Genomic DNA, 15,084 nt, shown 5'->3' with positions numbered 1-15,084 from the left:
CTCCCTGCTCTGTTCTTAGTTGCTCTCATTATATCAAAGAAGACATTTGGTATTTGTTTTTTAGGGATTGGCTAGCTTCACTAAGCATAATCTGCTCTAGTGCCATCCATTTCCCTGCAAATTCCGTGATTTTGTCATTTTTTAGTGCTGCATAATACTCCATGGTGTATAAATGCCACATTTTTTTAATCCATTCATCTATTGAAGGGCATCTGGGTTGATTCCACAGTCTAGCAATTGTGAATTGTGCTGCTATGAACATCGATGTGGCAGTATCCCTGTAGTGTGCTCTTTTAAGGTTTTCAGGAAATAGTCCGAGAAGGGCACTAGCTGGGTCAAATGGTGGTTCCATTCCCAGCTTTCCCAGGAATCTCCATACTGCTTTTCAAATTGGCCGCACCCCTTTGCAGTCCCACCAGCAGTGTACAAGAGTACCCTTTTCCCCACATCCTCGCCAGCACTCATTGTTGTTTGACTTCATCATGGCTGCCAATCTTACTGGGGTGAGGTGGTATCTTCGGGTGGTTTTGATTTGCATTTCCTTGACTGCTAGAGATGGTGAGCATTTTTTCATGTACTTGTTGAGTGATTGTATGTCCTCCTCTGTGAAGTGTTTGTTCATGTCCTTGGCCCATTTGTTGATTGGGTTGTTTGTTTTCTTATTGTCTAATTTTTTGAGTTCTTTGTATACTCTGGATATTAGGGCTCTATCTGAAGTGTGAGGAGTAAAAATTTGTTCCCAGGATGTAGGCTCCCTATTTACCTCTCTTATTGTTTCTCTTGCTGAGAAAAAACTTTTCAGTTTAAGAAAGTCCCATTTGTTGATTCTTGTTATTAACTCTTGTGCTATGGGTGTCCTATTAAGGAATTTGGAGCCCGACCCCACAATCTGTAGATCGGAGCCAACTTTTTCTTCTATCAGACGGAGAGTCTCTGATTTGATATCTAGCTCCTTTATCCACTTTGAGTTGACTTATGTGCATGGCGAGAGGAGGGAATTCAGTTTCATTTTGTTGCATATGGATTTCCAGTTTTCCCAACACCATTTGTTGAAGATGCTATCCTTTCTCCATTGCATGTTTTTAGCTCCTTTATCAAATATAAGATAGTTGTAGCTTTGTGGATTAGTCTCTGTGTCCTCTATTCTGCACCATTGGTCCACCCGCCTGTTCTGGTACCAGTATCATGCTGTTTTTGTCACTATTGCTCTGTAATATAGTTTGAAATCTGGTATCGCTATACCACCTGATTCACACTTCCTGCTTAGAATTGTTTTTGCTATTCTGGGTCTTTTATTTTTCCATATGAATTTCACGATTGCTTTATCTATTTCTACAAGAAATGCCATTGGGATTTTGATTGGCATTGCATTAAACCTATAGAGAACTTTTGGTAATATCGCCATTTTGATGATGTTAGTTCTGCCTATCCATGAACAAGGTATATTTTTCCATCTTCTAAGATCCTCTTCTATTTCTTTCTTTAGGGTTCTGTAGTTTTCATTATATACGTCTTTCACCTCTTTTGTTAGGTTGATTCCCAAGTATTTTTTTTTTTTTGAGGATATTGTGAATGGAGTGTTTTTCCTCGTTTCTGTTTCAGAAGTTTTGTCGCTGATATACAGAAATGCCTTTGATTTATGTGTGTTGATTTTATATCCTGCCACTTTGCTGAATTCATTTATTAGTTCTAGTAGTTTTTTTGTAGACCCTTTTGGGTCTTCTAGGTATAGAATCATGTCATCTGCAAATAGTGATAATTTAAGTTCTTCTTTTCCTATTTTTATGCCTTTAATTTCTTTCGTCTGTCTAATTGCTCTGGCCAGTGTTTCCAGAACTATATTGAATAGAAGTGGTGATAGGGGGCATCCCTGTCTTGTTCCGGATTTTAGAGGGAATGCCTTCAATTTTTCTCCATTCAGAATGATGCTAGCCTGAGGCTTAGCATAGATAGCTTTTACAATGTTGAGGTATGTTCCTGTTATCCCTAGTTTTTCTAATGTTTTGAACATAAAGGGATGCTGTACTTTGTCAAATGCTTTTTCTGTGTCTATCGAGACGATCATATGGTTCTTATATTTAAGTCTATTGATGTGGTGAATAACATTTATTGATTTCTGTATATTGAACCATCCTTGCATACCAGGGATGAATCCTACTTGATCATGGTGCACAATTTTTTTGATGTGCCTTTGTATCCGATTCACCAGAATTTTATTGAGGATTTTTGCATCTAGGTTCATTAGAGATATTGGTCTATAGTTCTCTTTCTTTGAGGTGTCTTTGTCTGGTTTCGGAATCAGGGCGATGTTGGCCTCATAGAATGAATTTGGAAGAGCTCCCTCTTTTTCTATTTCCTGAAATAACTTGAAAAGTATTGGTATTAATTCTTCTTTAAAGGTTTTGTAGAACTCCGCTGTATACCCATCCGGTCCTGGGCTTTTCTTGGTTGGAAGTCTTTTGATTGCTTCTTCTATTTCATCTATTGATATTGGTCTGTTTAAGTTGTGAGTTTCCTCCTGACTCAGTCTGGGCAAATCATATGACTTAAGGAATTTATTGATGTCTTCACTATCTTCTATTTTATTGGAATATAGGTTTTCAAAATAATTTCTAATTGTTTTCTGTATTTCTGAAACGTCTGTTGTAATATTGCCTTTTTCATCCCGTATGTTAGTAATTTGAGTTCTCTCTCTTCTTCTCTTCGTTAGTATGGCTAGGGGTCTGTCGATCTTATTTATTTTTTCAAAGAACCAACTTTTTGTTTTGTTAATTTTTTCAATAGTTTCTTTTGTTTCAATTTCATTGATTTCTGCTCTGATTTTAATTAGCTCTTGCCTTCTGCTACATTTGCTATTGTTTTGCTCTTCCTTTTCTAGGGCTTTGAGATGAAGTGTGAGCTCATTTATTTGTTGGTTTTTCCTTTTTTTGAGGAATGACCTCCAGGCGATGAATTTCCCTCTTAAAACTGCTTTCATTGTGTCCCATAGATTCCGATATGTTGTTTCTGTATTTTCATTTATCTCTAAGAATTTTTTGATTTCCTCCTTTATGTCTTCTGTAACCCATTGATCATTCAGTAACGTATTGTTCATTGTCCATGTGATGTAGGATTTTTCCTTCCTTCTTTTATCATTGATTTCCAGTTTCATTCCATTATGATCTGATAAAGTGCATGGTATTATCTCAACCCCTTTATATTTACTGAGGGTTGCCCTATGGCATAATATATGATCTATTTTTGAGAAGGTTCCATGTGCTGCTGAGAAAAAAGTATATCCACTTGATGATGGTTGATATATTCTATATATGTCAGTTAAGTCTAGGTTATTGATTGTGATATTGAGGTCAATAGTTTCTTTATTCAACTTTTGTTTGGAGGATCTGTCCAATGGTGAGAGAGGTGTGTTGAAGTCACCCATGATTATTGTGTTGTGGTCTATTCGATTCTTGAACTTGAGGAGAGTTTGTTTTATGAACGTCGCAGCGCCATTATTTGGTGCATAAATATTGATAATTGTTATGTCTTGTTGGTGAATGGTTCCTTTTAACAGTATATAATGTCCTTCCTTATCCCTTTTGATTAACTTAGTCTTGAAGTCGATTTTATTCGATATGAGAATGGCCACCCCTGCTTGCTTACGAGGACCGTGTGCGTGGTATATTTTTTCCCAACCTTTTACCTTGAGCCTGTGTATGTCTTTTCCAATCAGATGTGTCTCCTGGAGGCAGCATATTGTTGGATTTGTTTTTTTAATCCATGTTACCAGCCTATGTCGCTTTATTGGAGAGTTTAAGCCATTAACATTTAGAGTTACTATTGATATATGGTTTGTACTTCCTGCCATGTTTGATTATTTATCTCTTTTTTTTTCCTAATTTAGTTTGTTTCTCCATGATTAGCTTTCCCCCCGTCCTCTGTCTTTACCGAGGCACTTCCCGCTGATGCTTTTGGTTATTGTTTTCCATTTCTTCCTCGTGTAGAGTTTTGCTCAAGACGCTTTGCAATGCTGGTTTTCTGGCTACAAATTCTTTTAGCTTTTGTTTATCATGAAAGATTTTTATTTCGTTGTCGTATCTAAAGCTTAATTTTGCTGGATACAGAATTCTTGGTTGGCATCCATTGTCTTTCAGTGTTTGAAATACGTTGTTCCAGGATCTTCTCGCTTTCAGTGTCTGTGATGAAAAATCCGTTGTCAACCTTATTGGTTTACCCCTAAATGTAATCTGCCTCTTTTCTCTTGTAGCTTTTAATATTTTCTCTTTGTTCTGTATATTGGATAGCTTCATAACAATGTGTCTTGGCATTGGTCTACTGTGATTTTGTGTGCTCGGTGTCCTGTATGCATCTACAATTTGTATATCTGTTTCCTTTTTTATTTCTGGAAAGTTTTCTGTAATTATTTCCTTCAGCAAGTTACTCATTCCCTTGGCATGAATCTCTGTGCCTTCCTCTATCCCAATGACTCGTAAGTTTGGTTTTTTTAAGTTATCCCAAATCTCTTGGATGTTTTTCTCGTGATTTTTTACCAGTCTATCTGAGTTGGCTAGACTCTTTTCAAGATGATATATTTTGTCTTCATTATCTGACATTCTGGCTTCTACTTGCTCCACTCTGTTAGTGATACTCTCGATTGAGTTTTTAATTTGGTTTATCGTTTCCTTCATTTCTAACATTATTGTTTGATTTTTTTTATAATCTCTATCTCCTGATAAAGATGCTTAACTTCTTCTTTTATCTGTTTATGTAATTCATTTTCAATGTGATCTTTAAGGTTCCTTTCCATCTGTCTAAGGTGTTCCTTGAGTTCTTTATATGGCCATTTTTCTGATGACTCCAGGTCCTCCTGAATATGTAGGCTGTCTTTCATTGTTTGTACTCCTTTTCTTCCTTGCTTTTTTATGCTCATGATACTTCTTGTTCTGTTTGACTGCTGAGTTACTGTTTACTCTTATAAATTTATTTGATGCTTGGGAGGAGAGGTATTAGAAGGGAAGGGAAGAAGTGACTAAAGAGAGTGAGTGTAGGCAGGTGGAATTCAAGAGAGGGGGAATAAGAAAATTGAAAAGAAATGAAAAGACAAAAGAAAAAAGTGAAAAGAAAGAAAGAAAAAACGAAAAAATAAAAATTTTAAAACAAACAAAAAAAATTATAATGATAATAAAAAAATGGAAATTGAAATTTAAATAATAATAATAATAATAATAATAGAATAAAAAGAATTTAAAAAAATTGAAACCATTAATAAGAAAGTTAAAGAACAACAACAATATCAATTACAAAAAGTGAGAATAAAAAAAATAAGAAAAATACTAATAATAATCATTAAAAATAATAATAATAATAATAATAATAATAATAATAAATGCAGTCATAGAGCTCGATTAACTTCTCTTCCAGTAGGTGGAGCTATGCCCACTTGGCCAGGCTTCTCCTTGTGATAGGTGGGAACCGATCACTGTGCCTCAGCTCTTCTTCCCAGACTGTGCGGGTCTCCAGTCCTGAGTGCCTAGGTCCTTCTCTTGTGGTTCCTCAATCCAGGCCCCACTCACCTGTGACGCTCACCACAATACTGGCTACATGCCGGGTCTGCTGCCCCTGGGAGCCCTGTTTTCATGGATGCCTGGGCACACCCTTTCTGTTTGCCTCCCTCAGACCCTAAGTTTGTAGGGCTTGGGGCTGAGGACCCCCAGCGAATTTGTTTGCCCTCAGGTAGCAACTCCCCTGGTAGCTGGTGCAAGGGACCTCTGTTGTCAGCCCTGGTGGGAATGATAGCCGGGGGTTCTGCGCCGCTAGTCCCACGTCACTCCTGATTCCTTGGGTCTGGTTATGGTGCTCAGTTGGCTTTTACCTCTGTGAGATCAGGTGGGCCGACTAGTTATTTCAGCGGGATCGTTAGTGCAGAGTCACGAGAAGCAGGCGATCCGGGGCTTAAATGCAGCAGATTCATGCTCAGTGTGTGTTTTCTGAGGGGCCCAAAGTGTATGCCCTAGCTCCACGTCAGCTCAGCATTGTCTAGTGATCCTGAGCAAATAGGCTTTAGATAATTTACAGCTCCCTATGCCCGCGCAGTTGAAGAGGTCAGAGACTTGATCTCTCCGCGCCTGCCGCCATGTTAGACCTCCTCAATGATATTCATGTTACCCTTACAGTTTCCTGGCATAAGCAAGATCTTGGAGTTATACAAACTGCTGCCTCTGTTTCCAGTCCAGTTTTCTAGAACTGAAACCCTGCTGCCGTCGCCTCCACCTCTGGGCCACGCTCTTGGGCGCCGCGCTTGTCCGCGACCTTAGCAGCGCTGCCGCGGCCTCCGCTGCTCCCCAGCCCGGTGCCTAGCACCCAGGGCCCAAGCGGCTCTCTAGCCCAAGCCTCTCTAGCCCCCTCCTCCGGAACCCGGGTCCCCTCGCAGGGGGATGCCGAACGACCCCAGAGCAGGCTCTGCCCCAAGGTGCAGCAGGGAACAGGCGACCGAGGCACTTGAGGCCGTGGTCCAGCCTTCGGAGGACAGGGCTTGGCATGCAGCCCAGTTCCAGTCTCTAGATGTGGCAGCTGGACCGTGTAGACAGGGCCATCAAGACAGCATGCAGAAAGCAAATGGCGGCTCCCGCGGAGTGGATTTTCGGCCCCAAAACTATAGCCCCACCAACAATTCCAATCCACTAACTCTCCCTGTATAGACAATATTCAAAAAAAAAAAAAAGGGTGGGGTGTACTGAGCTTTCTTTGCCTCAGGTACTTACAATCCACTGCTGATTACCCATTCAGCTTCTCTGCCGGGAGCGAAGTGAAAGAGGAAGCAGATGGGCGCAAAGCGCCCGTGGCTCTGAGCAGGAAAGCGTCCGGGAGCCAAGCGTCTCTTTTTCAACCTCTTTGTTTTTTCTGCTGCTTGGCCGGGTGGTCCACTACAGATTAATGGTGAAAGGAGCTCTAACAAGCTGTGCGAAGTCTCGATTAAAGCCGCTGCTCTGAGCACCAGGCTCAGCACTTCAGCAACCCCCGTACGCAGCGGCCATCTTCCTCCCAGTTTTCAGATTCTTTTTGTGTGTGTGTGTGGCTTGGTTTTTCTTCCTTTTTTCTTTCTTTCTTTAATCTTTCTTTTTTCTTTCTTTTTTTTTTCTTTTTTTCTTTTTTTTATAATTTGAGAATTCTGAATTAGCTTAGGAAAGTATGAAATTCTCAGGTAATCTGAACCAATATTCCCCAGTGCTATTATTTTTCTATATTATCCTTTCCTTCCATCATATTTATCCCTGAATATATAAAATATTGCTGAATGACTAGTTTAAGAGTAGGTGGATAAGATGATGCATCCCTTTACTCTTCAAATATTTTCAATAATTTTTCACACAACAACAGTGTCATTGCCAAATTCCTTAAATTAACCTTGTTGGCTTCCACATATGATGGACAACATGTGGTACTTGTCTTTCTGTGTCTGGGTTATTGAACTTAACATGATGTCCTGTTGGGGTTCAAGTGTGCAGAGTTTAGCTCCCTCAGGCCTGACAGGTTGCAAGAGCTGTGGCTGTGATTTAGGTCAGCTGAGGCAAACCTCAGTTAGGAGGAGAAAAAGTTCTCTTCCCCTTATCGCAAGTCACAAGTTCTGCATGGTTTGGCCAAGAGGAAGAAGCTTCCTGCATACTTGTCCTGGGAATAGTACATTCTAAAGAAACAAATGCATCTTCAGGGGATTAGATAATGTCTACAAAGAACTTTGGGAGGGTACTTATCAAATAAACAGGAATGATCTGAATTTAGCTCTGTGTACCCGCTGAGGCATGACATTTGGGCAATGTGGGTAAAGTGTTAATTGCTTGCTTTGTTAGAAGAAGAATATAAAAGGAACTTGCAAATAAACCTCAGCATGCAGTTGCAACTGCTGCCTTTGCTCTGCATCCCCTGTGTCCCGGTTATTTCGCGACCCTTACCCAGGGACCCGAACGCTCTAGACGTTCACAATGTCCTACAATTTCTACCATTTAATGCAAATAGCACGACTCCATTCTTTATGACTGTATTTATACCACATTTGCTTCATGAATTTGTCTTTCAGTGGGCACCTGATTCCATATGGTAGCTATTGTGAATTGTGCCACAATAAACCTGGGAATGTACGATTGCTGTTTCATAGTAAATGTAATTGTCCTGGTTGCTATTGCTTTTTAATGCATTTCTCCCCTCACAAAAAAAAATAGTGGCACAAATAAAGAATACATTTTATTTTTCCCGTGATTTCCAGACTCACAAATTTGGCAAGGGCTCTTGGCAGTTGCCATTTGTGGTCTCACGAGGATGCACTTGGATCTCATCTGCAGCTGAGGTCATTGTAGACTTGACCAAACTGGGAATCCAGGACAGTTCATTCACATGGCTGGTAGCTTGAAGTTCACCTGGGGCTGCTGTCAGAACCACCTACAAATGCTCTCTCCCACTTGATAATCCACAGAGTAGATTTCCCATAAAGCAAAATCCTACTAAGTCAAGAGGAAGAGGCCTGACATTCTAAGCTAGGTTCCTAAGTCAAATTGTGCTACCTTCACCACATTCTGTTGTTTATAGGCAACTCACCAGTGTCATCCCAGATTGGAGAGCAGGAGAAATGGATAGAATATGACAGAATTCGTGGGTATTTTTTTTAAAAATGATAGGTGTGTTAAATATCTTTGTGTATTTTCTGATTTATACTTTTGCACTATCAGTTAGGGCCTTAATGCCTAAAACTTGTAGAGTACATAGGAATGTTAGTTTCTCTCACCATGTCTCTTAGTTTCCTGTTATATTTCCTATGTTTTTGTCTTTCTGTTGTTCACTCAGTATTTTCTCATTTTTCTCCACTGTTTCTATTTTGTGCTAATCTACATTATGTTAGGCTCATCCTCTCATTTCTCATTTTAGTAACTGATATTTATTGGCTCTTTTTCATTGGTTCTTTTTATTCATGCCTCTCAATTATTTATTGGATTTCTATGATCATTTATCTACCAAAATTCCCATCATGTCATTTAATTTACAAAATTTAATCATGATTATTTGAATTACCTATAAGGAAACACCAATAACACTCTGCAAAAATCTCTTTTACCTCTTTTGCCCACTTTGTTTCTACATAAACTCTTTTATATGTGTTGGGTATTTTTTGGTTGAAAGACATTGTGTTTGAAAAAAAAAGTTCATCCTACAAAAACTTCAGAAAGGATTTTATTTTATTTTTTTTTTAAAAGAGAGAGTGATAGAGGGAGAGAGAGAGAGACAGAGAGAATTTTTCAATATTTATTTTTTAGTTCTCGGCGGACACAACATCGTTGTTTGTATGTGGTGCTGAGGATCGAACCCGGGCCGCACGCATGCCAGGCGAGCACGCTACCACTTGAGCCACATCCCCAGCCCTCAGAAAGGATTTTATATTCTTTAATCCACTACCCATTTAATTTACAAAATTTAACTATTTTATTTATTACAACTTTATTTAGAGTAGATCACCTTACACAAAAAGAATTGAAATAATGAGAAACTGGGCACTCATCCCTATGACAAAAATTATTTCAGTTTACAAATTATAAGTTTTCTAGGTATTTAAAAGGATTCTCCTCTTTGGTATAACCTAAATTTTACTTGAGTTCTCCCAGGGGAAATCTGGCAAAGGTGCTAACATTTTCAGACTCAACTACTACCTTTGAGTTGTCAAATGCCTCCAGGAGAAAAAAGCTGATTCTAGTTTTTACTTTTCTCTAAACTTGACTCCAGTGTCTTGCTTCCCTTGGAGCTATGCAAAACTCTCAAATGTCAATGACATTAGTCACACTTCCCTAAAGTCATTCCTAGTACTTGGCTTAAAATAGAAGAGTGTTAGAAGTAGAAGCAGAATTCACCATTAGAAAATTGGCTCTGAAAATAGGAAATTAGTGGTCCTGGGCCTCAACCTTTAGATGCCATTACTAGATTATTGTCTAGTTTAATTCAGTTTCCTGCCCTCTAACCCTTTCTGTAGGAAACAAGGCCCAGCTACTGCCCCAGTGCAATGACTCCTGGTCTGACCCAGCAGGCTCTGCAGCCTCAGAGGGCCACACTGCCAACTACTCAGGTGAGCAAGACCTCCAGTACCCAAGCCTTCCCATCCCCTGTGTGAATGCCCACTGACATGACCCTATCTCTCCTCAGACAGCAGACAGCTCCGCCTGGTGGATGGGGGCAGTCACTGCGCAGGGAGAGTGGAGATCCTGCAGCAGGGCTCCTGGGGCTCCATCTGTGATGACAGCTGGGACCTGAGAGATGCCCACGTGGTGTGCAGACAGCTGGGCTGTGGAGTGGCCCTGGAGGCCACCATCTCTGCTCACTTTGGAGAGGGATCAGGGCCCATCTGGCTGGACGAGCTGAACTGCACAGGAGAGGAGGCCCATGTGTGGCAGTGCCCTTCCCAGGGCTGGGGGCAGCACAACTGCAGTCACAAGAAGGATGCTGGGGTCATCTGCTCAGGTCTGTGGTGCACACTGTGCACAGGTGGGGGTTGGCAGGAGAGGGTCTGCAGGATGATGTTTGAGCCCTAGGACAGGGGTGAGGACAGAGCAGAGGAAAGGACCGTTCTTGTTCTTCCAGCAGAGAAGATGAAGCGCTTCCATTACTGCTGTAGCAACTGAGCTTCTGCTCCTTCCTTCTCAGCATTGTCCCCTGACACAGTCATTCTCTACAGTATCCATTTAAAGCAGTCATCACTCTTCTGTGACATGTGGGAGCAACATCCTGACCCACTGAATTAGTTTTCTATTCCTGCTGTAACAAGTCATCATAGACGAGTGACTCAAACAGCACAAATTTATCATCTTACAATGTGTAAGTTAGAATTTTGACCTGGATCTCTCTGAGCTAAAAACAAGCTGTCAGCAGCTATAACAGCTGAAACTCTGGGAAGACTCCTTTTCTTGCCTTTTTCAGCTTCTAGAAGTAGCCTGAATTTCTCAAGTGACCCCATCCTTCTTCAAACACAAAGCATCTCAACCTTCTAACCATTCTATGAACACATCTCCCTCTGATGTGAGCCAGAAAGACTTATCTGTTTTTGAGGATTAGGTGTAAGGATGTCATTAGATTGGGCACACCTATTGGGGGCAGTCATCCTATCCAGGATGATCCAGTATAATCTCATGATGAAAGCACCTTTTGTTTGTTTTTGTTTTTGTTTTTGTTTTTTGGTACTGGGATTGAACCCAGGGGGCTCAACCACTGAGCTACAGCCATAGCCCCTTTTTTATTATAATTTTTCATTTTTGAGACAAGTCCACGTTAAGTTACTTAGAGCCTCACTAAGTTTCTGGGGGTGGCTTTGAACATGAGTTGCACCTGCTTCAGCCTCCCAAGTCACTAGGATTACAGGCATGTCCCATCTTGCCTAGAGAAAGGATCCTTTTCTTAATGTTGTCTGAAAAGCCCTTTTGCAATATGAGTTAAAATATTCACAGGCTTGCAGGATCACAGAGTGGACATATTTGAAGCTCCACTTTTCTACCACCCCTCTGTCCACCCTCCTTTTCTATGATCTGTCAGATGGTTAGTCAGGTAGTAAAGTTTTTTTCCTAATCAACTCCCAATCAGTGTTCCTACCTGTTCATTTGCTAATATTACATTGTTGTAGAAACAGAAAGAGAGGTACAAATTAGCAAAACAGATTAAAGGGATAAAAAAAATCTTCCAGTTTTCCACCTAGTAGGTACTTCCTCAGGATAGTAAGCAATGAGTTCTCACTACTTAGGAATAAAGAAAAAACAGCAGTAAGAGTTGAATGCTCTTTAGAGCAGATTATGCTAAGTGAAGCTAGCCAATCCCTAAAAAACAAATGCCAAATGTCTTCTTTGATATAAGGAGAGCAACTAAGAACAGAGTAGGGACGAAGAGCATGAGAAGAAGATTAACATTAAACAGGGATGAGAGGTGGGAGGGAAAGGGAGAGAGAAGGGAAATTGCATGGAAATGGAAGGAGACCCTCATTGTTATACAAAATTACATATAAGAGGATGTGAGGGGAAAGGGAAAAAAACAAGGGAGAGAAATGAATTACAGTAGATGGAATAGAGAGAGAAGATGGGAGGGGAGGGGAGAGGAGGGGGGATAGTAGAGGATAGGAAAGGTAGCAGAATACAACAGTTACTAGTATGGCAATATGTAAAAACATGGATGTGTAACCGATGTGATTCTGCAATCTGTATACGGGGTAAAAATGGGAGTTCATAACCCACTTGAATCAAATGTATGAAATATGATATGTCAAGAGCTTTGTAATGTTTTGAACAACCAATAAAAAAAAAAAAGAGTTGAATGCTCACTGTGCCCTGTTTTCCTCCTCTTGCTTTTAGAGTTCCTGGCCCTCAGGCTGGTGAGCGAGGACCAGGAGTGTGCTGGGTGGCTGGAGGTTTTCTACAACAACACCTGGGGCAGTGTCTGCCACAGTCCCATGGAAGCTGTGACCTTGTCCGTGATCTGCAGACAGCTTGGCTGTGGGGATACTGGGACTCTGAACTTCTTGGTTCCTCTCAGGAAAGGTTCTAGACCTTCCTGGGTGGATGGAATCCGCTGTCGGGAAACTGATACCTCTCTCTGGCAGTGTCCTTCTGACCCCTGGAAACACCAATCTTGCTCACCAAAGGAGGAAGCTCATATCACATGTACAGGTGACCTACTGTCTATTTCTATGTATCTGTCCTATGCCTGTAGGTTGTTGTCAGGATGGATGAGTTGAAACAAGTCTACAAAATGAATTCTGGATAGAGGTTTCTTGATCCACCTCTTGCAGTCCTGTTTCAAAGACAGATATAAGGAAACATGTGATAGAAATTTATGTGAAAACTACAGACAGACTGAACTTAACATATGGAAGTATAAACTTATACTCTGATAAACTTTCTAAGCAGTTAGCCAAAACTGTCTTTATATTAATTAACCTGTTTTTCCTTAGTAAGAGGGTGAATGATTGGACCTCAGTTATATACATTGCTTACTATGCGCTATCACTTTTTCCCCCACCAAACTATATCACAGGTAATGTGCTTTAATTGTCACAATCAACTGATGATAGGTATTATAGTAATCACTTATTTCATAAGAGGCAACTGAGTTTAGGAGGAAACATTTCATCTCCCTTACACTTTCAAGTGAGTGGGAGAGCAATTTGGGGAATCAAATACTATTGGGCTGTTTACTCTGAAATCCATCTTCATCAGACAGACCACCTCTCGGGTCACTTTATTGATGGAAAGTAATCAAGTGACTTGTAGGTAGAAACTTAATTCCAGACAGGAGGACAGATGCAAGAAGAAAACACTGCCCCGTTCTCATGGAGTTTGTACTTCAGCCTGATGACATGCACCATGCATAAATTTGAGTGTCATGAAGAAATGGAAGGTGCCGTGGAAATGCGTGCTTTGGGGAAGAGAGAAATCATTTTAAGTTGAGACCTAAATGAGGAATTGAGGTCCAATGCAGGAAGAAAGCAGAGCATTTATCAGTGTAAATACTGAGGTGGGAGGACTCTGGTGACCTTGAGGTATGGATAAAATCCCATGATAAGCACAGCACAATGCCTGATAACCTGGATGGGTATGATGAGCTCAAGTCCTCTCCAAGGCATGGCCCCAATAACAATCTTGTTGAAAATCCGTTTGCTAATCTTCTCCTCTGCCACATCATGGGGAATGGCTGGGAGATAAGGGGCCTGGTCTCCCCTTATTTTGTTCTTGAATTCATCTCCTCACAGTCCCAGTGGTCTTGGTTGATACTACCTCCCCTGAGCCTTAATCCATATGCTGCCACAAACTAATATGCCCACTTCATCCCTCTCCCAGAAAACATTCCATGGGGCCTGTTGGAAATTGGAGACTATCATCTTCCAATTCCTTAAGACCTGTAATGTCCCCTTCAGTTTCATGTTCTCACAAAAACCTGGCTGTCCCCTGAAAACAATGATGTCTTTATCATTAGGGAGGCTCTGTGCTTCCCTTTCATCAGGATATTTTTTGAGCCAAATCTTAGAATAAAAATATTCTTGCTCTCACATGTCATTTTCAACATTTTTTTTCTTTTTCTCTGTGTTCAATTACTTGAAATTTGCCCCACAAGGTGGCACCAGCTACCACTTCTGTTGGTGTCATCCTCCAGCCTGGTCACTCCCCCTTGTCCCAGTAGGCTGCAGTACCAGCCTCACCAGGCTCCTCTGTCTCCTGTTCCTGGTGCTGCCAGCATCCTTGAACACAACTGAGATAACATCCTGGCCTCTCCTTTCCTGGTTTTCTCCCTTTGAAGCACTTTGCTCCCTCCCACCCCATCTCCATGTATAGCCACATTATTGACCATCACTAACTATCCAGCTTGATATCTTGATTGTATTATTCCTTCTCTGTTTCTGCTTCTCCTTATGGCACATATGCTTGATGCTCCTTTTCTAGATATTTCATCCTCATGCAGATTTCAAATGTTCTCCCTTATCAGTTTCCCAGTTTTCCACTCTCCTCATGATTGCACATGTTCTTCTTACCCTGCTTAGACTACATGATGCCCCATTATAATCCTTCCCCTTCAAGTACACTCAACTCCCTTGTCTCTTCATTACCTGTGTAATGACAAGAATGGTTGTGTCAACTACTTAACTCTTCCCTGCCCGCACTAGACTAGGCAAAGACTGCTGAATCATGGACAAGTGCTGTGTCTTGTTATAATGTGAAATTATCCTGCTAGTCTCTTTAAATTTGTGATCCAACCTCTGATGGACCACCCACAATGGCCCCGTATTCTAGTGTGCTTCTCTCACATGTTCTCTTGCCTTTTCTGTAACTGTCTACCTTGCCTTTTCTTAGCTGCCTACCTTATTTTTTCCTCATATGCTCACTCTGCCTTATTGGTTGTTCTTATTATGCTTTATAGGTTTGCTATTTCTGTTCCATTAATAAATTTTAGACACATTCTTGGTTGAACCTCAGACTCTCTACTCTTACTTACCTATCCTGCTTACCCAGATATGTATTCTAAAGATGTTATATGGAATATTCTGTAGATATCTATTAAGTCCACTTGATCTATAATATTAGTGTAATTATGATATAT

At 40.7% G+C, this 15,084-nt stretch overlaps 1 protein-coding gene across 1 annotated transcript in view; it reads left to right on the top strand.

The window, feature by feature from the left end:
- The window catches only part of LOC308658147 (antigen WC1.1-like), a gene marked incomplete at both ends in the record, with an annotated part of 116,544 nt that overhangs the window by 69,655 nt on the left and 31,805 nt on the right, over positions 1-15,084 (top strand). The window contains 3 exons of the mRNA XM_081310774.1: positions 9,989-10,081; positions 10,159-10,473; positions 12,345-12,659. Of these exons, the coding sequence (XP_081166900.1) occupies positions 9,989-10,081; positions 10,159-10,473; positions 12,345-12,659 (723 nt within the window). The remainder of the gene's footprint in view (positions 1-9,988; positions 10,082-10,158; positions 10,474-12,344; positions 12,660-15,084) is intronic.

The sequence above is a fragment of the Spermophilus citellus genome, assembly GCF_964194105.1.
Source record: "Spermophilus citellus genome assembly, chromosome: 10".
NCBI classification, from domain to species: Eukaryota; Metazoa; Chordata; class Mammalia; order Rodentia; family Sciuridae; genus Spermophilus; species Spermophilus citellus.
The sequence above is the reverse complement of the archived record's forward strand: the minus strand, read 5'-3'. Positions and strand labels throughout refer to the sequence as shown.